This window comes from Betta splendens, chromosome 21 (genome assembly GCF_900634795.4).
Source record: "Betta splendens chromosome 21, fBetSpl5.4, whole genome shotgun sequence".
In the NCBI taxonomy this organism is placed as follows: Eukaryota; Metazoa; Chordata; class Actinopteri; order Anabantiformes; family Osphronemidae; genus Betta; species Betta splendens.
The window spans coordinates 14991915-15013175 of NC_040899.1; the positions used below are offsets into that span (position 1 = coordinate 14991915).

The following is a 21261-nucleotide window of genomic DNA, read 5'->3' on the forward strand; positions in this document are numbered from 1 at the left end:
TAAGCCTTCACTCAAACACTTGGGCGCTTCCTCGTGTCATGTCCCTTCTTGTGTGATCCCTCCACACGTGGACGGGGTCGTGAATAAAAAAGTGTGAAAGGGAACTTTGAGTTGACACAGCTCAAGCTGCAAAATATGCGAAAACATTGACACATGCTGATAATAAGAGAATGTCATTATCATGTCACAATAACTGGAATGTCTTCATGTGAAACGACAAAGACTATCATTATTATTATTATTATTATTATTATTATTATTATTATAAGTTCGGAATTACTTCCGTTAGGACCTGGCGGAAGTTCTTGCAGTGAACTCAGCCAGGTCACCTACCCCCTCTGGTTCCCTCTCTCTCTCTCGCTCTCTCTCTCTCTCTCTCTCTCTCTCTCTCTCTGTCTCTCTCTCTCTCTCTCTCCACACTTTTCTCCGCTTCCATCAGCTGTTCTTGCGTCGCGCAGCAGCAGCAGCAGCAGCAGCAGTGCTGGACCACGGAGGCTGTGGCCGGTGTCTCGTCTCTGCAGCTTTGCCACTCGACACCGGGGGAGTAAGAGACGAAGATGAGGTACGCCGCTTTGCACGTTTATCACCTTTGTCCCCTGAGGTTGAGAGAGTGACCGCTTGCTGCCTCTGCAGGTGCTCTTCAGAGCTGAAGCGCTTCGTCTGCTGCCTCCTCGTTCTTGTGAGCCCGGCGGCAGCGCAGTGGCCAGGTACGAGCGCCGTATTCAACTTTCTAACCACGCGCAACTGTTGCTTAGTAACAGCGCAAAAGTTACAACTCTACTAATCAGGGGTTTAAACAGTTTAACATTGTCAGTGAAAAGTGCGCACGTGCTCACTTTGCCTAGAACCGCGGTCTCCACCGTTAGGATGCAGCTATAAACTGCTGCACAGGGAGCTTGAGTGTTCTTTAGTTCTGTCCGAACCAACTAGCGGCAGACTGGTGATTCAGTGATCAAACCCTCCCTCCAGAGAGGAAGAAGTGGCTACAGATTGTTCCCAGGTCCAAAGTCCACACATTCCTGATGCGTGTCTTTCCTGGGTGGCTGCAGTGGCTACATCTTGAGTCTGAAAAGAGGCTTTCTTTCTTTCGCTCCTCTGACAGCTCAACCGGCACAAGCAGATCCTCTCAACTCCCCAGCTGCTTCAGTGTCACTGAACTAAAGCAGGAGGCGAAGAAAAAGGGCAGTTTCTTTAACGAAGTTAAAAATGTTGCTTTGTAAGACTTGATGTTTAGTGAACGTTCAGCTGGAGACGACATATAATAGGGAGAGAAACTGAGAGGATGCCAATTAATATTTGATCGGGCTCCAGCAGCCAGAGTCTGGGTGAACTGTGAGCTGTGTGATCTGACCATTTACACATTAGCCTCTCAGAAGATGTAACGTCTTCACTGGGCTGCTGTGCTGCCTGTGTGTGTCCATGTTGGAAATGTCTGCCGATCGGTGACGTGCTTGAATTAGGCCTGATTTGTCCCCAGTCTCTGGCTGGGTCAGGAATCCCTATTGTCATGTGATCTTTGACATGCACCCAGCGTGGTTTTGCCTTAGGGGAGCAGGATGAGGTGGGGGGAAGGGGACAGGCTGTAAGGGGACACCCGCCGTGTCATTCAATGGCTGAATTAAATGCCACATTACAAATCACAGCTGGTTTGAGGTTTTCTTTGCAGAGCAGGGGCCACGGTGGTTGAGGGCAGGGACAGTAACGACAGTTAGAGAAACCAGGCTGTGAATGGAGCTGGTGGAAAAGCATTTACACACACACACACACACACACACACACACACACACACACACACACACACACACACACACACACACACACACACACACAAAGAGTAGCAACTCCATTGTGTCCATGCGTTAAAGGACAAAGCTCTGCAACATGCAACATTATCACAGGAAAGTTTGTAATGATGATTGGTTGATCCTGACGTCAGACATTTGATTTGATAAAAGTAAATAAATGTGCAAACCTTGTTTTTGATAAAACAACTCTTGTACTGGAATAGACACAAAATATTGCCTATGTTGAAAATAGAAGAATGCTGAACAAACAGTTGCTATGAACTCAGACCTCATGTCTCCTTGTTCTCTGGAACAAAAGCCTGTTTCTTCCTCTTCTGACAAACAAATGATTGGAGCAGTTCCTTTGTTCTAACTGTGTGAGGAGCCTTTGCTCACTCAGAACCTTGTGCTGTCCGATCTCAGGGTCAGGGAACCTGTTTATCTGCTGACAAGGCTGTTGGGGCGCATGCATGTCCGGGTACGACCACTGTCTCAGACGGTCGCCTCAGATCATCCGGCCGAGCGTGGCTGCGCCTCCACAGTGTCTGAGAAGCAGGCGAATCTAGATGTGGTTTGCTTCATGCTGCAGTTCATGTCTTCCTGAAGGAACACCACGGTGGTCACATCCTGCTCTGACTCACCTAATTCAGGCCATCTGGAGCCTGGAGTGAATGTGGAGACTTGTTTATGTGGACTAAACATGGCCCGTCTCAGCTAAACACTGTCTGCACTTCGGAGCAAAGCTTAGGGTCCAGTTTGTAGTTTACTGGTAATTCTACACGTATTCCAGCAACCACGTGCAACCCACAAGGATGTAGCTGTGCATCCTGGAGCAACCTGAGGTGAATGCTGGAGACTGGACGCTATGAATGATGAGGACAGCTCTCACGATTGCTTGGTCGTGCTGTTACACATCAAGCTAAACCTAATTCAACATTGGCCGTGGTCTTTAAGGTGCTGCTTGGTATTTGCGGCGGATCTCGCAACAGCTGTTACTTTTAGTTTTAGTGCTTCCACTGTTCAGGTGAGCTGTACAGTACTGCTCTCTCATGTTGTCCCTGGGGTCAAAATGCTGGGTTGACAGCAGCAAAATACAGAGCGACGCTATAATTACTACGAATGTAACATGTGTATGGCCTCTCGCTCCGCGCACCCGACCATCTCCAGAACTAATGGCACACTGAGTGGCCTCTTAGCCCTCAACACCTCTTTCCTGTTTGCGGTGAAACCCTCACTTATTTGCTCGTCTTTCCCAGATGTGGTGGAAGGTGCTTTGCAAATAACACATCTCCTCAGGTTGTGAGTTAAAGTAAAGAGAAGGTTGAAGAGACGGTCTGTTTTCGACATAAAAGCCACGCTGAACGATAGTTGTTTATCTTGTGTTTGACCCACTATCACCCACGGCTGCATGCGGAGCAGCGGGGCAGCGGTCAGCGCGGCGGCCGTGGCCGTCTTGTTGCCATGGCCACCAGGTGCAGATTTTTCCACCACAAAGCCGCATTTGGCTGCAGCAGGAGAAACCGGATCCATGTACCTAGCACTTTGTCTCCAGCTTGAGGGAGGGTTCACTTGTCCTCACTGACAGCCTGCTGCACACAGGGATGCATGAAACCAGAGACCCCCCTCCACCCATTCACGTTCTCTGGACCTCTATGGAAACTTATACCATCGACTTTTCACTCTCCATGAATTGCTGCTGGTGCGGAGTAACTGGGGCTAAACTGAGCGCTTTATGCATCTCACAGTATTTTCCAGGGTGTAAGCGCACTGTGACTGAGACGTGAATGCTCTTAACATAAGCACCACTACACATTGTGTTTTTTTTTTTCATAAATGAATGGAGCATTCAGAGTTTCGTGAGGCCCCTCTCGGGAATGCCATTGTGCATTTGCAGTTATTTCCCTGCTTATCTTCTGATTAACTCTCATGATGTGCCGGCCGCTTTTCAAGGCATCCTTGAATTCCGCTCATTCACCCATCCTTCAAGAGCTGCCATGTCTGAAGGCACTCTGCTCGCTTTTTTAACCCCCTCACAAATCTCACACCATGGGGGTGTGAACTGGGGGGAATCCCTTGGGATGGGGAGATTACCGTCAAGCCAATAGCTGCAGTGACAAAGGAAGGATTTACCAAGTCCTGTACCTTCGTCCACCAGTTTTTTGCCGTCTTCACTGCACCGGTCAACAACCGAGAGGTGCTCCAGTGTCTCACAGTGCAGTGTTTGGTAATACAGCAAAGCCTGAGTCTGCTTGATACAGTATTTGCTGAACTTATGTGTGGTCCCCTTCTGTCGATACACAGTGAGACTAAAGACTCTGGATTTCCACAAAGCAAATGCATCAGTTGCTAATTGATGTGTGAATCATGAGCTGGCAGACAATAAGCGGCGCCCTGTGTTCTGGGCCAGGTGGCACGGTGCCACCCATTCAGCGGTTTAACCATGGTGGTGCTACATACTTAGTCCAGTGGAGGGAGAGAGTCTGCAGTCCTTACTTCCGACCCAGGACCTTGTGGATCCTCTGGGCCACTCTGTGACCCTGTGATTTGGGGTTTTGGAACGTTTAAACACCGTGATGACTGTTCAGACTATTCAGCCCACAGAAGGTGTGTCGACGCCCAGCTCTCTGCTCACACCATGTACAGTGTCTTAGTAGAAGCATCACGTTTAGCGCAGATTGTGCTTTTCTGAGCTGAACATGAGATGAAACCTCACCGAGGTCTGTCGCCCCCGATTCAACCTGTCTGCTCCTCAACACGCAGGTTTGTTTTCTGGACTCAGATCAGATCAGACAAAACATATGAAATTCTCTAGCCCGTCTTTATATATATTAGATCTTTGAATCCAAACATTTCCTGTTGCAGGATACAGTTTGGACTCAAGCATCAGACTGATACAGAAGATTACTGTTGCTGGGTATCATTCCGTGAATACCTAACGGGAGGCAAGCGCTTTAGTTCCTTGTCATACATCCCGTCTGTAAGTGGCTGTTTTTTAGCTGGTTCACTGAGTTCACTTGTTTCGTATCGGAGCTAACCAAAGCCCCATCACGTGGATTACAACATGCCTTTGCTTGGCTTAAGCTGAAGCAGAGGAGGACCATGACCTGTGGGCTGCCGGGGGAACAGTGACCAGTGGATCTGGACCCCGGTGTGTCCTGTACTGACTGAGTGGATGAAAGCTCCCTTTGTACGTCTACTGTATCTCCCAGGCCTCTGACAGAGACATAGGCACAACGTCGACGTCTTTCAGCTATTGTCTCTCCTCACTGCAGGGTATTAAAGTGTAAAGCAGCCATGTTTCATTGGGGCTGTTTGGAGGTGGAACAGAGTTGCAGAAACATTGACAAGATGAAACTTTTCTAGGGGGGAATCATCTACAGAAAGTTCAGAAATATGAGTTTCCCATTTGTTTACTTTTACTAGAGTGGACTAAAGTGGACTAAAGTGGACTAGAGTGGCTTCTCTTCCATGCCTGGCTGCAGACAGGTCCTTCTTAGTACATAAAGTCCATTCCACTCTGAGAGTGAACCCACAATTAGCTCTGCTTACAATGAAATGATTGAAACCTGCATGTATCAGATTCTTTGCTTCATGTCAGTGTTCAGACTAACACACCTTTAGTTTACACTTATTATTTGTGGCTCATGGTTACCTCTGACACCTGCTTTAACTTGTGCCGTCTAAGCCTCATGCAGAACACATTTACTAATCGATACTGGCCGTCACACTGAGATCTGCATGCACATCCGTCTTCAGCACCGCCAGGGACAGAGGGAAGCTCAGTCTTGGCTCAGGGTGAATGTTGAAGGGTGTGCAGAGTACTTGCTCTGTTGCCAGCGTTTGACTTGCTTACTGAATCTCAGGCCTGTGTAGGCAGGTAGAACAGCTGCCTTCACGCTTTTACGTGGAACGTGACCATATAAATGAAGTATAAAAAGGAAAAACATCTGAGCATGAAAATATTGTAATAGCAAAGCATTTGTCCTTCACTGCATCTACGAGGCAGCAGGTAGAGGTGAGGCCAATAGTGGCTTTAGGTTTATTCTTGGCTGATAACTTACGCGACTTCTCTACGACTATCTCAGATCTACTGCTTCCCTGAATCCAGGTTACTGGTGATTTGAGCAATCAGCATCTGAGCGCATGTTGAGACATGGACGGATTTGGTCTGAGGGGTCCGACCTTTCAGCCCATCCGAGGATAAACTAGCACATGGTTTGATGCTGCTACTGTGCAACACGCTGCTCCCTATTGATGAGGTCCAGTCCAAGGTGTTGTAGTTTCCTCTGTGTTGAAGCTCATCGTCAAGGTTGCTCGATGGTCAGTCAATGAATTGTCCTGTGTGAGAGACAGGAGAATCCTAAGAATGTCTCCGTGGACAGAGGAGGGCCTCTGATTCATTAGATATGAGCCTGTCATGGAATGCGACTGTAATGTACCGTCTGACTCAACAAGCAGCAGCAGGACATAGCGGCTATTCCTTCTGTCAATGTAATGATTCTGAAAAAAAAGAGTAATATGTGCTGCATTGTAGAACATGTCCACAAACAAAGGTTTTCCCCTAGACAGACAGCAGCTCACTCACTCACTGATGCAAACCGCAAACTCAGCACTTTGGCAGCTGCTTAACAATAAAAGCCCCCAAGCTAATGGAAGCAATTAAAAAGCATTTTCCAATATGCCAACATACTGTAATGCTCAACGTTGCTTCAGTGTAAACTGCCCTAGGGTGAAGCCTTCACACTTCACCCTGGCGGACTCTACTGGGGCTCTTTGGTGTGAGTGGTTCACTGGATAACTCCGGTTTCAGCAGCAGCCTGGTAGCAGCCTACGGCCCTGATCCCTTTGCCTGGAACAGCGGTGACACACAGCTGAATGCAGGAAGAAACACTATCTAACATCACATGATGCCTTCTAGTTTGTCTTAAAACTGTGGCTGTCTGAGCAGACCACTCCCTCCGTGGCATGTTCCTGCCTTAGTGTTAGAGCAAATTGGGAAGCAAAGCTGCTTTGAAATGGGTCAAGTGGGAAGATTAGAGAGCTGAAGGACGCAACGCGTGAACCCAGTGATCTAGGTTGGACTCCTGTCAGAGCTTAATCTCACGGAGGCAGGTTCTTCTGGGCCTTATTGTAGCGCTCCTTCCTGTTCCCATTTGCGCCGGCGTTGGATGACTTGTCTTGCCTTTGTCTTGCCTTTGTTGGATTGTTGTTTTAGCTGCTCAAAGCTGACGTGCCTTTACGAGTTCACTGTCACATTGTAGCTTTATGCAGTCAGAAAAGAATCCGGGTTTTATCGCTAAACGTTCAAGCTGAGTGATGGAGGCAGTGCATAACTTAAGGTATAACCTTTGGGCAAACGGGATAAAATGTGGATAATTAAGTTGATTTATCTCTGACACCTGATACAAAACTGACCCCATCAGATTCACATGTTACGGCTTCAGCTCTAGGAACTTCAGCGACTGGAACAGCATGTGTTGAAACATGCAGTTTGTATTATTGTAATTTATGTGTAGACGTTTCATGTTGAATAACTCAACCATGGGCAGAAGTTCAATGTGTCCGATGGGTTTATTCACCTTCGTGGCCTGAGGGGAAGGATTCCCCCACACCCGAGTGCTGCCTCAGGCTCCTGTCTCAGGCCAGAACAAAAAGGGCTGCTGAGGTGTGTCCGTGTGAGCGGTGGGGGTGGGGGGTCTTCCTTTGAGAGCCTGGCCACTTTCCAAGACTTTCATACATCACTGGAAATCCACAATGGGGTGAAAAGTACACTAGCGGCAAATGAGTCCTTGATAAACTGGGCAGCAAGTTGAGCTGATGGCAGCGCAGGCTCAGGATGCGCTAGCTCATCAGGTGTACATTCGCCTCCTCGCAGGTATTTGTGCACATTCCTGCGCTCGCTGAGACGCCGCCTCATACTGCGTCTGCGTCGAAGGTGTTGTGGTCACATTCTCTGCTGGGGCATAGTTTGGTTGTATTTATTCCCCGGATGAATGGTGCATTGTTGGGCAGAAACCAGACCCCCCACACACACACACACACGCACACTGTCGTGCTCAGGTGTGTGGGGCACCTGGTGCTGCCGCTGTACGAATCCGCTCGGCCTGTGCTGTCCTTCAGACTGGGGCTGAGCTGCTTTCTCACACACGGTGAGGTCTCCTTGGTGAATGGTCCCGGCGCGTGGAGAATGCCCCAGAGCAGACAATGGGCAGAGATCCTCGCTTGGCCTCCTCGTCCCGTCCTAGGCTGGAGGAACGTGTTTGAACTCACCTGCTAGCTCATATTATCAGCATGGACAGTGCTGCTGCAGACTGACCAGAGATCAGAGACGCACAAACACACTAACATGCCAACGTGACTAACAGATGTGTAGCAGATGGAATGTGTCGGTGATTCCATTTGCTAATTGACTCAGAATGCTTGGTCATAAAACAAGGTTCGGGTGAAGGTTCTGACCTAAAGGTGGGTTGGAGGAAGCAGCAGTAGGTAGAACGGGCAGAACTGAGAGCCGCTCCTGGTGGTAATGTGAACCAGAGCAGGGATAATGTGTCCTTGTGTGTGAGTGAAGTGGTGACGGTCTCTGGCTGTGAGGACCCACAGACAGGCTGCATGGCTCATCTCTGTGTTGGTGGCTCTAGGGTTTGCCCACTTCGTTTAGTGGAATCTTTGATGTCTGTGGATAAAAGGATGTGGCCCTTCCCCAGCTTGTCTTTTGTCTACAAGGACACATTTAAGTGTTGTCCACACCCCTCCAACCCCGCATTTTGCCTGAGCACAGTCGTAAAAGCTAACTTGTAGGGGACGGAGAGGGGCGAACGGGAGCTGGCAGACCTGTTCCCAGCCAGGGTCAACACTGTCAACGCTCAGGGCCCAAAGCACTGGAAACCTTTTTTTGAAGGACTGTTGTTGTGCTGCAGCACATTAAATTCAGAGGCACAGTTCTGTTTCTCTGACTGTTCCCCTCATTACACTGTAGAGCGTGCGTTTTATCACCATCCTCCAAACTGAACTCAGCGAACTTCACCAGGTTCTGTAGTGACATCCCGCCTGATGTGGACCGGTGTCGGTTGCTGTGAAGTGATTCAGGGCCTCTTTCCATCTGCTCCTCAGTACAATAAATAAGACACATGCTGAGGACTGGAGCACGAGACGACCTCGGCCACTTCAGGACACTTCACTGTCCCAACATCACTTTCCTTCATGACATTTTCTGAAGCGAATGAACTATAATAAACTAAACTACAGCCAGTGTTGTACAGTGAAGCTGAAAGTCAGCAGCTCTTAGTGAAAGAAGGATCAATTCATTAAGACTTTATGGAAACCACAGTTCTTCCCTTTAGGACCATGTGCAGCTATTGAGGATAATGAAGCATCTGTGTAGAAGACTGAGGCCCACAGAAGGACCTCCATCCGCTCTGTCATCCGCCTCCTACGCCATCACATGGAGTTTGACTAATAATCCTCCTATAAGCCTCCTGTTACAGATGTGAAGTCTGGAAACACCTCCACCTTCCCCCTCATATCGTTTAAACAGGCTTCAGCAGTTGTCTGCAGTTGCCAGTGACCTGCCCTCATTTCTTTTTCTAGGATGCATGTAAATGTACTTTAGGTTTCTGCTGATGGAGACAGACTGCAGTCAACTGCGTCCAGGGTCTGTCTGTCTGACTGTCTGTCTGTCTGTCTGTCTGTCTGTCTGTCTGTCTATCTCTGTATTGGTCTGTCTGTCTGTCTCTGCCTATCTGTGTCTGACTGTCTGTCTGTCTCTCTCTTTCTGTCTGTCTGCCTGCCTGTCTGTCTCTGTATTGGTCTGCCTGTATGCCTGCCTGTCTATCTCTTTGCCACCCTTCTTTCACATGCAGCATTTTGCTACAGCGAAGCCTGAACCAACATGACTGGAATGCTTCTTTTCCCCTTTGTTCCTTTTTTGTAGGAGGCTCTTTTGTTCTGATGGGATCATTTAAGTAGGAATGTTTTCACTTTAGGCTCTGGAGCCGGGTGGGGGCTGTTTAGGGTTGAATAGATGGACACAGCAGAAGGAGCTTTGTTGCGCTCTCCTCGTGATTCCCTCGGCTTTTTCTCATTAAAATCACAGAATGTTTGTTTGACTCAGCATCTCATCAATACTGACAGCTCGAGGGCGACGCTCGTTCTCTTTGAAAAATGAGAGGTGTTACTAATATTAGAAAGCTGGACACAGTATGAGGTGGGTCAACAGGCCACTGATGTTGACCAGCATCTCACATGCTTTACTGTAGCTGTTCTTTTGTTAGAGTGGAGACTCATCTGTTGAAGTCTAGTGAGCAGAGCTGCAGTCTGGAGTCTGATGAAGGGAAGGTGAGGGTGTTGGCTACTGCACCACGACTGGGATGATGCTGGATGTGCTGCTGTGCTTCCAGTTTTACTGAGAAGAAAACTTTGAGTTTGTGTGTTGGTGTTCATTTGCAGCCAACCATCGGATAGTTAACAAGCAGGTTTACACTGAATTACACGTTTAGCCAACTCATGTCAGACTGTTTGGATCTTAGTGGGAATAAATGGGTCCAGCAGGAGAAAATGGTGTCCTGCGGAGTCATGCCGTCACTCCATCATTGGATGCCCTGCTGGTTCCCTGCTGGTCCTGGGAACTCATGCTGGTTGTGTGTCTGCAGTGTCTCTGTAGCTTAGTGGGAGGTGGTGGCAGCAGCTGGGGGAGGTGCCTCCACGACGGCCTATCTACAGATAAGTGAAGCGAGTATAGGAGACCGAGGCCAAAGCTGTGGAAGATGTCGCTGCCCACCTGACTGCAGACAAGCTGTGTGAGACACAGCGGACAGGACCTTCCAGGGTTCAGTAGAGAGAGAGAAATCTAAGTATGATGAGCACGATGAGCTGAAAACAAACCCAACGTTTCCTCCACAACCGTGGAGCTGGAGAGCTGAGCAAAAGCAGCTTTGGATCATTGAAAAGGTTTTTGTAGTGTTTGTATTGAATTTAAAGATAGAGCCAGATGTGAATAATGACTTTAATGATCAGAACAACCTTAGTTTATTGCAGGTTCTGCAACACTTAGTACTGGTAAGAGCCTTTGGAAATGACACAGCTCCTCCAGCAGCCACACTCCCAGGACACACTTCATTTGTATTACAAAGCCGAGGACGTGACGGGTTAACAGGACTGGATGGACCCAGAAATCTGTAAAACAACCAGCACCACAAACCTGACCTGCTTCTACCTGGAAACCCCCGGTGGTGGTGGTGCTGTCAGTGAGACAGTGGGCGTTTCATGTGGTTACACAGGCTGCAGGTACCTGCATGGACACGGCACCAGTGGCCTGGTCCATTTGGCCCGTTTGGTGAGAGATGCCTGGATTTCCCCTTTATCTCTTGGCAAGTTGGAGAAAGTTCCAATTCACCTCTGCTGCTCTGAGTCATGAGCCTGAACCACAGAGCAGAGACTTAATTTGGTGAGTCAGCAAACGGAAAGAAACAGTGTCTCACACCGAGCTCTGATCTTTAATGAGCCAACAATGCTTGGTTCTGAATGTTCTGCAGAATCCTCTGCTCTAATCTGGAGGTGTTGCACATGCAGTAGTGTCATTCTGACACCACTCACGTGTTTTACACAAGGCAGCTTTGTAAAATACACAAACCAGAGCTTTGACTCTTGTAGGGGGAGATAATTACATGCCACAAAAAGCGGTTTGATCTGAGAGACGCTCCTGTAAAGTCAAGTCTCGGCGCATCACCTTCTCGCCTGTTCCTGGCAGAGCGGTGCTAAGTCTGGACCCAAGCCCGCTCTGCCAGCCTTGGTGCCGTGTGCCGTTCAGTGAGGAGCCAAAAGGAACCAGCCGTGGCTTCCACGTGTTTGACAGGAAATTCCCCAGATATGTGGGCAGACAAGTTAAATGTTGAGTTGGTTCACATTAATCCACTGTGACCGCAGCGCTGAAGTGTTGTGGAAGGTTCTGCTCATGCTGTAACGAACAGAACGGGCCCAAACAAACACTCCGTCTCTTGTTCTTTCAGCATGGGCTGGTTTTAGTTGCCTGTTTCACCATCCTCTAAAGTCCCAGCTCAGCGCTGATTAAAGAGGGACCAGAACAAAACAGCCCAGTCTACGGAGGGTTCTACCTGTGTTCTAATCCAGATTATTGTTAATCCTCATTTAAAACTGTGGATGTGAACTTCACCGCTTCGTCCTTGTGACTCTAGCCTGGACCGTGTCTCTCCTCATCTGAAATTCATCCTGCACTGATTCGTGTGGGAAAGGGTGGTGGTGACGACAGCAGGCACCCACGCAAACAGAAATGTGCACACGCCGTCCTGTCCCTCCTCTGAAGTGTAGGTCATGGAATAACAAACACAGAAACTGAAAGGTCAAGTGACTGTTGGAGGATTCAGTCAGTTCTGAGGACCACAGAAGAAGAAACACTAACGCCAGACCTCCTATCTCAGCATGGGGTCATCTAGCGCCGCAGCGGGTCAAGTTCCCTATGGTATTTGAGTCAAGATGGTTTTCTTAAGTATGGCTTTGTTGGAATGTGACATTTTTTATGAGGTGACAAAATATGGCTCAAATTGGACCCTTTAGCATCTTTCATGTGTGTCAGACGTGTGAGGAAGGAAGCGTTTAGACTTGCTGTGGCCTGGACTGTAGACTCACAGGCAAACACCTGGTTGTGCGGCTCCGCTCTCGTCTCCAGGCTGATCTCAGCGTTTAGGGGCCGCAAACACACAGCTCGCGTTCTGATGAACATCCGTTGTGTTTGTGCAGCGCTCGTACTGTTGGAAAGCCATTTGTTCATGTTCATGTCCCACATTGATCTTTCTTGGCTCAGTAAATACGCCAACGTCTGTGATATGGTGGAGTAAATAAGTAGCTTTATGGACTTTTTAAACTCGCTGACCTTCAACCCTGCCCACGTTAGACAAGCAGCGTCTGAATTCCACGTGTGGGAGAGTCTCTCTTCATTCTCTGCAGGTCTGCATGTAAGGTAAATGATTTGTCAGAACAGAGAGCCTTTACTTCAGAAGGAACCTTGGTTGTAGCAAAAAAATCAAATCAAGTTGCATTAATTGAAAGTGTGGTTCTAGCCACATAAGACGCAGTGTGCTTGCTCTAACTTCATTAATAGGCTGTTAAACACATGTGATGAGAGATGAGGCTGTACATGTAGTGACTAGAGAGAAGGTGCTGATCAGAGAAACCACCGCTCTTAATAATTACCGGTGTGTGTGTGTGTGTGTGTGTGTGTGTGTGTGTGTGTGTGTGTGTGTGTGTGTGTGTGTGTGTGTGTGTCTGGATCCATGATCTGGTCTGTGATAAACCCTTGCAGTTAAATGTCAAAGAACCGAACACTTAGGTCCAATCAGAGTCCCATCATCCATGTCTGTGGTTTTGCTCTGCGCTGTCACGTCCACATTAAGGTGTGTTGAGATTTTTGCCGAAGGCTCAGCCGCCTCCTTAGTGTCTCTGTTGAAAATCAGCGGCTTGTAATGGTTCATTATCTCACAGAGCCTGTGTGTAATGATGGATCATCGCTAGCAAACGACTGCACTCATGCTCCCCGTTCCACTGTCGGCTGCTGACGGACCTGTTTGCTTTTCCGCAGGTGTGTTTTGTTGGGAGAGCACCACCTGTGGACTGAGGTTTGGTGCAGTTTTTAGCTGTGATGACGTGGGTCAGAGTGTGAAACAGCAGCTGTGTTAACTGTTAACATCGGATTCTATAAGGTGTCCACCAAGAAATAAAGCTTCATCTGAACAAGCCTGCTTGAATTCTAGAGTCAGCTGAGGCTTGATAAGATATGATTCTTTATTCTGTCTGAAGGTTGAGTCATTGATAGAAACGTTTCACCACCATCCATTAGCTCTTTCAATCTTTGCTTTCAGGCAAACTCACCTGAAGGACTAAGAATCTTCACCCACAGCCTTTTATCTGGCGCAGCAATGGCTCAGCTTGGACAGCAGAGGGAGCTGTTTCCTCACAGTCGTCCAGGCAGAGTCAATCATAGCAGTCAGACGTCCTGCTGTCTATCATGTGTGAACCCAGATCCACTCACTCTGAACTGGGGCCTGTCGGACCCGATCCTTGATGTGAACCTATAACTTTAATAGACATACCTTTTAAAGAGAGCTATTTATCAGTCCAGAAAAAGAGACTCTTTGCTGTCCTCAGCAATAATCGCTTTGCGTTTGAGTGTCATGAGGAAGGATCCTGTCTGCCTCCAGCTGAGATCCTGTACTGCTGTGGGCCAGTTTAGACATTTCCACATGATCTGAGTTGACGGAGCACTAATCACCTGAGTCATCACAGGTGCAAGAAAAGCCCAAACAGGCATATTGGACTAGAGTTGGTTTAAATATGACTGCGAGGCTGAGGTACCAGGTTGTAACAGCTAATGAGGTCATTTGCTTTATGGGTTTTATCAGCTGAGCATGAAGAGTAAAGCTGGACTTTTCTATTAGCAACACTTAAAAACTTTGTCCATGAAGCTCATCCTATGTGAATAAACAGTCAGACAGTATAAACAGAGCACATCATATGTTTTCTAATCAAATCTGGGCCCTTTCATGTAGACTCGTATCCAGGGTCTGACAGAGCTGCCACTCAGAACAACAGCGTCCAGACAAAAGAAGCAGCGTTAGAGGCTGGACACCAGCGTCTGATCTCATCTGGTGTTGACATGACATCAAAGCCCTGGATGCATCCCGTCTCTTCTGATACTGTGGCTGTTGTAGCACCGCAGGCTGCGTATCCTCCTGTTGTCATGGAATGCGTCTCATTCAGTGACAGCCGAGCTGCTGGGTCCTGCCCGGGCAGGACTGAAGCCCTGCAGGGCTCTGTCTGTCTGACTGTCTCGGGACAACGGGACAGCCCGGCCGAAGCTGCCTTCAGCAGCGTATGAATTATATCTGACTTTATAGCTGCAATTATTCACTGGTGAGAGAGAAAAGAAAAGTGGAGCATCAGATAAAGAGGGACTGAGGTCTAATGAATGCTTCAGATTCATAATTGGAGCTGTAGCTAAATGTTCCACTGCCAGAACAGTTGTGGTCTGCTGTGCAAAGGAATTTACAATGGAAGCTAGGCTACTTACTTTCTGCCTCAGGCTGCGACTGCTGTGATAATTCTGTGGGAAAAAAGACCCTTCCCCTTCTAATCTGATAGCAGTGACTCTTTGACCTCTTGGTCTTTTTCCCAGCACTCCACCTTCCTTCTCTGACACGCACGCACGCACGCACGCACGCACACGCGGACCTTCATTGACGTAATGCCTTCCCTGGCCCCTTACCCTAATCCTAACCATCACAACGAAAGGCAGACATCTCACCCTTACTCTAATCCAAACCAAAACTCAATTCTAACCTCAGCCCTGAAATCTCATCTTGACCCTCAGACAGGCCCTCTAAGTTGTGGGGCCCAGCCAAAGGACCCCACGAGTGACCAAAAGGCCCCACTTTGGGCCCCACTGCAATGTAACCGCAAGGACACACACACACACACACACACACACACACACACACACACACACACACACACACACACACACACACACACACACACACACACACACACGTCCGAGAAGGTGTCACTGATGGTGTGACCAGTCCGCTGCAGGTCGGGACTACAAAGGCCAGTGTTTGACAGGCTTCCTGTGCATTAAAGCAACGTGAGCACATGACAAACTGCTGATTACACAGGTTCACAGCCGGCTTTGAATCAGCCTGAAGACCCTCGGAGCGGTCCCTGTGATCCGGCTGTGTTGGAACATGTAGCTCTGGGATGAAGGGAGGTCTTGTTTTTGCAGATCCCTGATGACGGAGTTCTAGGTTTTGGTGAGGTTCTGTTCCTGAAGCAGAGTTAACTTTACACTCCTGCTCAGCTGTGACACGCTGTATGGCAGCAGCTTAGCAGGGGTGTGGTGTGTGGCTAGTGGAGCTGTGGCTGTCATGGGCTGATGTCAGCTCTGGGTCCCTCAGAGCTTCAGGCTCCATGATTCACAAAAGGTCAACGACCCCTTGCTGGAAAAACATGGGTGGGGGCTGCCAAAAGGCCGCCGGCTGCAGGGAATAGACCCTGATGTTGTTGTACAGTCAACCTGTGTTGTAGCATGTGTCTGCTTTCTGGCCTTTGTGTTTGTGCAGCAGTTGACACACAGTTGTACAAACTGTGTATAGTTTGGGAAGGTTTGCTTTAAATGCACGTTTTATGGGGTTTGCGGTTGCAATATTGTGATTTCCTATGATTTCATACTCAAACATTCATCTAAGCTGAATTACTGTAAGTACAGATGAGATGTCATATGTGAACGTCAGTCAGCGGCATGCGGCGACAGATAATTGGATGCCGCCGGCCCTTCACAATTTTGTTTTGTTGCTGTCGCACTTAGTCTGTCATTCACCTTTTACTCTCGGCCCTGGTCTTAGGCTTCACGCTGCGTGTGATGTGGACGGACGCTGGACATTCCTGACCGCATCCTGTGCGGATACAGACACAGAACTGATGCTGCCAGCGTGCTGTAAAATAGAGTCAATAACACGGAGTGCAGGGGTCAGGCCTCAGCAGTTGTCCCTCAGGGCTTCATGACTCTCCCAGACTCTGCGTTGTACTTGTACTTGCAGAAGTCCAAAGGTTTCCACTAGTTCTGGGCATGTTAGCGCATTAACGCCTACAATTTTTATTTTTTATTTTATTTTTATTATAAATATTTGGAAAGTCCGTTGCTCACTGGCTCTGAAAACTCATAAATCATTCTCAGGGTCACAGGAGGAGCGGGATGTTGATCAGTACTGGCCTGAGATATGCTTCTCAACCAATAAGAGCCTTTTGGGGCGGGGCCTTAAACCGCTGCAGCACTTAATAAACTGGAACCGAATAGAATCAAGGTGTCTTACGTGGACATTATCAATTTAAATCTCCTCCAAATGGTGGAGCTCGTGGAGACAAGTAATTCACGACAGCTGAATTATCGTAGTACTTTGAATATGAAGTATCACTTAAATGCAATACACAGTGTTGATGCCAACAAATCACCCACGTAAACAAACAGCGGAGGGTGACTTTGGCAGACTACACTGGATGCAGCGTGTGGAGGATGTATATACAAAAGCAAGGCATGCTAACAAAGCTAAGTGGTTAGCTACAAACTGAAGGCCAAATTGACGGCGTCAACAAGGTGCACAAACTGTTGCTCTCACTGGAGAGTAGTAGTTTTAAAATAGACATGTGCGATACACTACTTTGAATTCTTTATTAAATGCTTCTCATATTATTGGGATTTAGAATTTTCTACATTAGATCACCGGCTGTAGGAGCCCAAAACAAGCAGCTCATTTCTCACTGATCTCCTTGACGAGGTGGCAGGACACTCCTTGGACCACCCAAGTCTGTAGGTTTGTCTGGGTTGTATGTAGAAGCACATGCCTGCAGCACCAGGCTGATTCCAGAGATCAAACTCTGGTGGTGAAGTGCACAGCCATCAGACGGAGGTGGGGCTGCATCCAGTCAAACTTTTGTTTCCATTATTGAATGATGCTGGTGTGCTTTTATTTTTTTCCTTCTACAGGAGATTCTGTAGTGATGCACAGCACAGTGATGCAGACAGCCTCATACATCCATTGGAAGCATGTACAGATAATCTCACCTGTCACAATATATAGACCTGCCTTATTTTGCGTTGCAGGCTGGTCACCTGCCAGCAGTCTGTGGGTTTGAGCTGTTATGGTCTCTTTTGCCAACTTCTAATACATTTAGCATTTTTTTTACATTTTGAAGTGAAAGTTTATTGCTTTGTCTGTGGAGTGTCCAACATGATGAAGTCTGCATCATTGTGCCAGTGTCTTTTTTCCTTTAATACATTAAAACACCGTTGGAGTTTTGCTTGTTTATCCTCTCCAGACAAAGCTAATCTTGCAGACAGGGGTCATGTGGATCAGCGGTGACCCCAGGCCATGACTCAGAACAGCAGGATGAAGTTGTCAGACTTTTGTCGGGACATATGTGCCTCTGCATGAACGTCTGGACATTTTTGTGGAAAGGGAAGACAATGCACAAATGACTGGAGTTCTTTTCCATCAGCTGCTGAGGTTACATCCACAGACACCTCCTTTCATTGTTAAACCCTGGTTCTATTAGAGAGGCCGACCTGCTCCTTTTATCACTAAGCTCCCATTAGCAAATGTCGAGGGTCTCTGTCAACTGATCCCATAGGCCTCATTAGGAACCAGTCTGGACAAGAACAAGAGACCCGGGACCAAAAAGCAATGAGAGCAGAGTCTAAAGCAGTAAACGTTAAGCAGGTTTAGTGCAGCAGATCATTCCCTGGGCTTTAAAAGACAAGAAGAGTGGTTGAGTTCACCCTTCGTGATCAAAATCTGTAGAAAAACCAGTTCAATAAATTAATCAGAGTATAATCAGTTACATTTCATGCTGCTCCCCTGATGCTGAATGAAAGCAATTCAAAGCCATTAGAGATACTGTAAGTTATGCATTTCAAACAACAAAAGCTTGAAGAGCTTGAGGCTGTGAAATCACAACTGTGCTTCCCTTAGCACGTGTCAAACCATTTGTAGGTTTTTGTCAAACTCTATTTAGGTAGATTCTGTTCAAGGCACTGAAAGCATCACTTTTGTGCTTTGAAATGCAGGCTGTTGTGATTCTAAGGCATCCGTCAGTAGCACGGATCACTCCTTCAGCGCTGTGACAAAAGGAGGAGGAGGAGCCAGCGGAGGAGATGATGGCGGGGCAGCCAATGTGGAGCACACCTCCTGCTCCCCCCCTTCACTCGTCTGAATGGGGCAGTCCTCCTCACTTTTGCTCTCTGCCTTGTGGAGTGTGTGGATACAGAGCTGGAGGGAAAGTGGCTGTGTGGACATGTCATAGTTCACTCTAGGCTCCTGATCAAGACTTGGCATTGAGACAAAATGAAGACCCAGTTTGGAGTTTTGGTTTTTATAGCCCAGGGGCTGCTCTACTCCGAGGCTTGGTTCTGGTCCTGGTCCAGTACCACAACTGCAGCCCCAGCAGTGGATCATGAGGGCTCTGGCAGTTTTCCAGGAAGTGGGGAGCAACTACAAGAGGATGGGGCTGCAGCAGAGATCATTAATGAAGGACATGGGATCCAAGAGGTGGCTCAGACCACTGAGCGTCCTCCACAGACCACTCTTATACCTACAACACAACTGGAGAATGACTGGGCGCCAGAGATGAGCACAGAGGAGGGTTCATCACTCGCAAGTACACCTGGTAATAGCACAGCTTCCATAGAAGGTACGGGTTTTGAGGGATCCCAGCATTTTCAATTCACAGGAAAAGTATCAGAACATGGATCTGAGCTTGAGTCTGAACTGGTGTTAGATAGTGGGTCAGGTCTTTGGTCCAAGCCTGGGTTCATGTCTCAATCTAGCTGGGGACTAGGCTTTGAAGGAGTAATAGCTGGGCATCACAGGGGGTTGGATGGTGGAGGAGGTGTTGCTTCCCAAACAGAGGCGCTAAAGTTTAAATTTCAAAAGGGTGAAGCAGATCAGGACCGTGGATCCACTCACACAAAGTCAGACAAAAAAGAAAAGTTGACTTCAGCTGATTTGCTAAACTTGGTCTCAGGCGGCAGCTCAGCAGAGACTACTCCACAACTTAGGAACCGGCCGTTAAGTCCCGTTACTCAGTTACCAGCTAGTGAATCAACAGCCCCCCAGGAGGCTTTGCTTAGCCGAGTGTCACTCACCAGCCAAGCATCATTTGTTTGGCAGACACTTCCTCCCACACAGAAGCCAACTCAGAGCCAAGCCCCCGCAGACAGCAAAAGGCCAGATACAAACCAAACCCAAGCTCCTGACTCCATGTCACCAACTATCCAGACTGTGTCAATCTATCAGATGAGTCACATGTCAGACACAGAGCAGGGGCCTGTCCAGGTGGCCTCTGTTACAGAGGAACGGTGCTTGTTGTTAGACTCAGCCCTTCCGTTCCGTATCGGTGCTTGTCAGTTAGTAACTGGAAAGGTAATCAGTGGTAAGAATCCCAATTGCGGGATTTGTTTTCAACCAGTCGCCAACATCCCTGCTCCCCACTTTGTCTGGCGTTTCTAATCAACACCAAGTAACCGAGCAGTTAATGGCTTTTGTCCCTGTTAGTCACATTAATAAGGCTTTGTTTCTAGGAAAAGCAAATGAGAACAAAGTACATGCCCCCTAAGCTGAAAGAAGCCTAATGAGCACCATTTACCCCGATGCATGTATGTGTTTCAATCATCCTTTGCATGAAACTCAATCCCTATCACTTGCTGCCGAGACTCAGCTGTAGAAGTTCAAGTGTGATGAACATGCAGCCAATGCGGCCAACCAGGAACAGCCAGTGCTGTACGGGATGGGCCCGTCTTCTGTTACCATGGAAACCCGGGCCTCTAGCATGCATGTCTTTTTAGACAAACTCTTGCAGGCGGCTTAGTGTGCATTTTTGTGCCCATGTTGCATCAGGGCTGTTTAGTGGCATGCTAGGTGGCTAATGCTTAGCTTGCTAACAGTTGTATGGGACAGCTGCACAGTGACAGTCATCAGGTAATGGCAGCTGGGTTATTTCTACTAATGAGCCTGAGTATGGTCTGTTCCTGCTCTGCTTTCTTGTATCTCCTGAGTCTTTTTACAGCTCCGCTATCTGTCTGACAGCTTGTTTCACTGACAGACCTGAGGGCTCAACATGCTTTTGGTTCCTGGACTAAGCGACACATCCGTTGCCAAACAGATCAGACCTGGGCCCAGATGTCAGTTGTTTTTACTGTGTATGTGTTTACATGCGAGTTGACACGTGGTTTTTATTGCCTAGATTCATTGTGTGGGGCCTCAGGCGCAGCAGAACCAGCACCACAGAGACACAGTGTATTTACACCTAAAGGATTAATAGTTTATCTGAAGCAGCCACAACCGTCTTGTTTTACATGTTAAAACATTTGGACTTCATACATATCACACTTCAAGTGATTCCTACTGGCCTTTAAACACAAAACTTGAGTACCCAAACCCAAATACTGTTTCTTCTCTCCTTTTTACTCCACGTAGTTCCTGTTAACACTAAGTCTAAGGTGTCCAGGCTCATTTCTTAGGAAAGTGGCCTGTGGAAAACCTTTACAAGCTTTCCGCGCTTTAAACTTCAAAAATGTTAGCTATGATATATTGACACAACAGACATGTTTCTATCAGTGTAGAGGACTGTGATCGTCTTATTTGGGGGTTAATGAGGCCTCCCATGGTTACCAGTCTGCACTGCAGTCATTCATATCAGGGTCCAAAGCTCAGCTTCAATTCATTCAGGTCTCCAGATGTTGAATGAGCAGGTCAGCTTGTCTAATTGAAGTGAAATGGAAACCTGCTGATCACCTGTGTGTGTCCGATGAGGAGATAAAAGGGGCCTTTCCTTCAAACATGCCTTTTTGTTTGTGTATACACTGTGTAGTTGGCCTGACATTGATTTGTAGCACTGTGCGTCTAGTGAGCCAGGATTG

The 21261-nt window shown here is 47.8% G+C and overlaps 1 protein-coding gene across 5 annotated transcripts in view; it reads left to right on the forward strand.

Moving 5' to 3' along the window:
• Window positions 1–433: 433 nt before the first annotated feature.
• Window positions 434–21261, forward strand: part of col18a1a (collagen type XVIII alpha 1 chain a) — a 42534-nt gene continuing 21706 nt past the window's right edge. For 2 of the 5 annotated variants that reach the window (XM_055505354.1, XM_055505356.1), the window contains exon 1: window positions 18585–19034. In XM_055505354.1, the coding sequence (XP_055361329.1) occupies window positions 18689–19034 (346 nt within the window). In that variant the 5' untranslated portion in view covers window positions 18585–18688. Of the gene's footprint in view, window positions 563–633; window positions 708–18584; window positions 19035–21261 lie in introns of those variants that run through there. The other 3 variants (XM_055505357.1, XM_055505355.1, XM_029137243.3) reach the window with 3 other exon arrangements.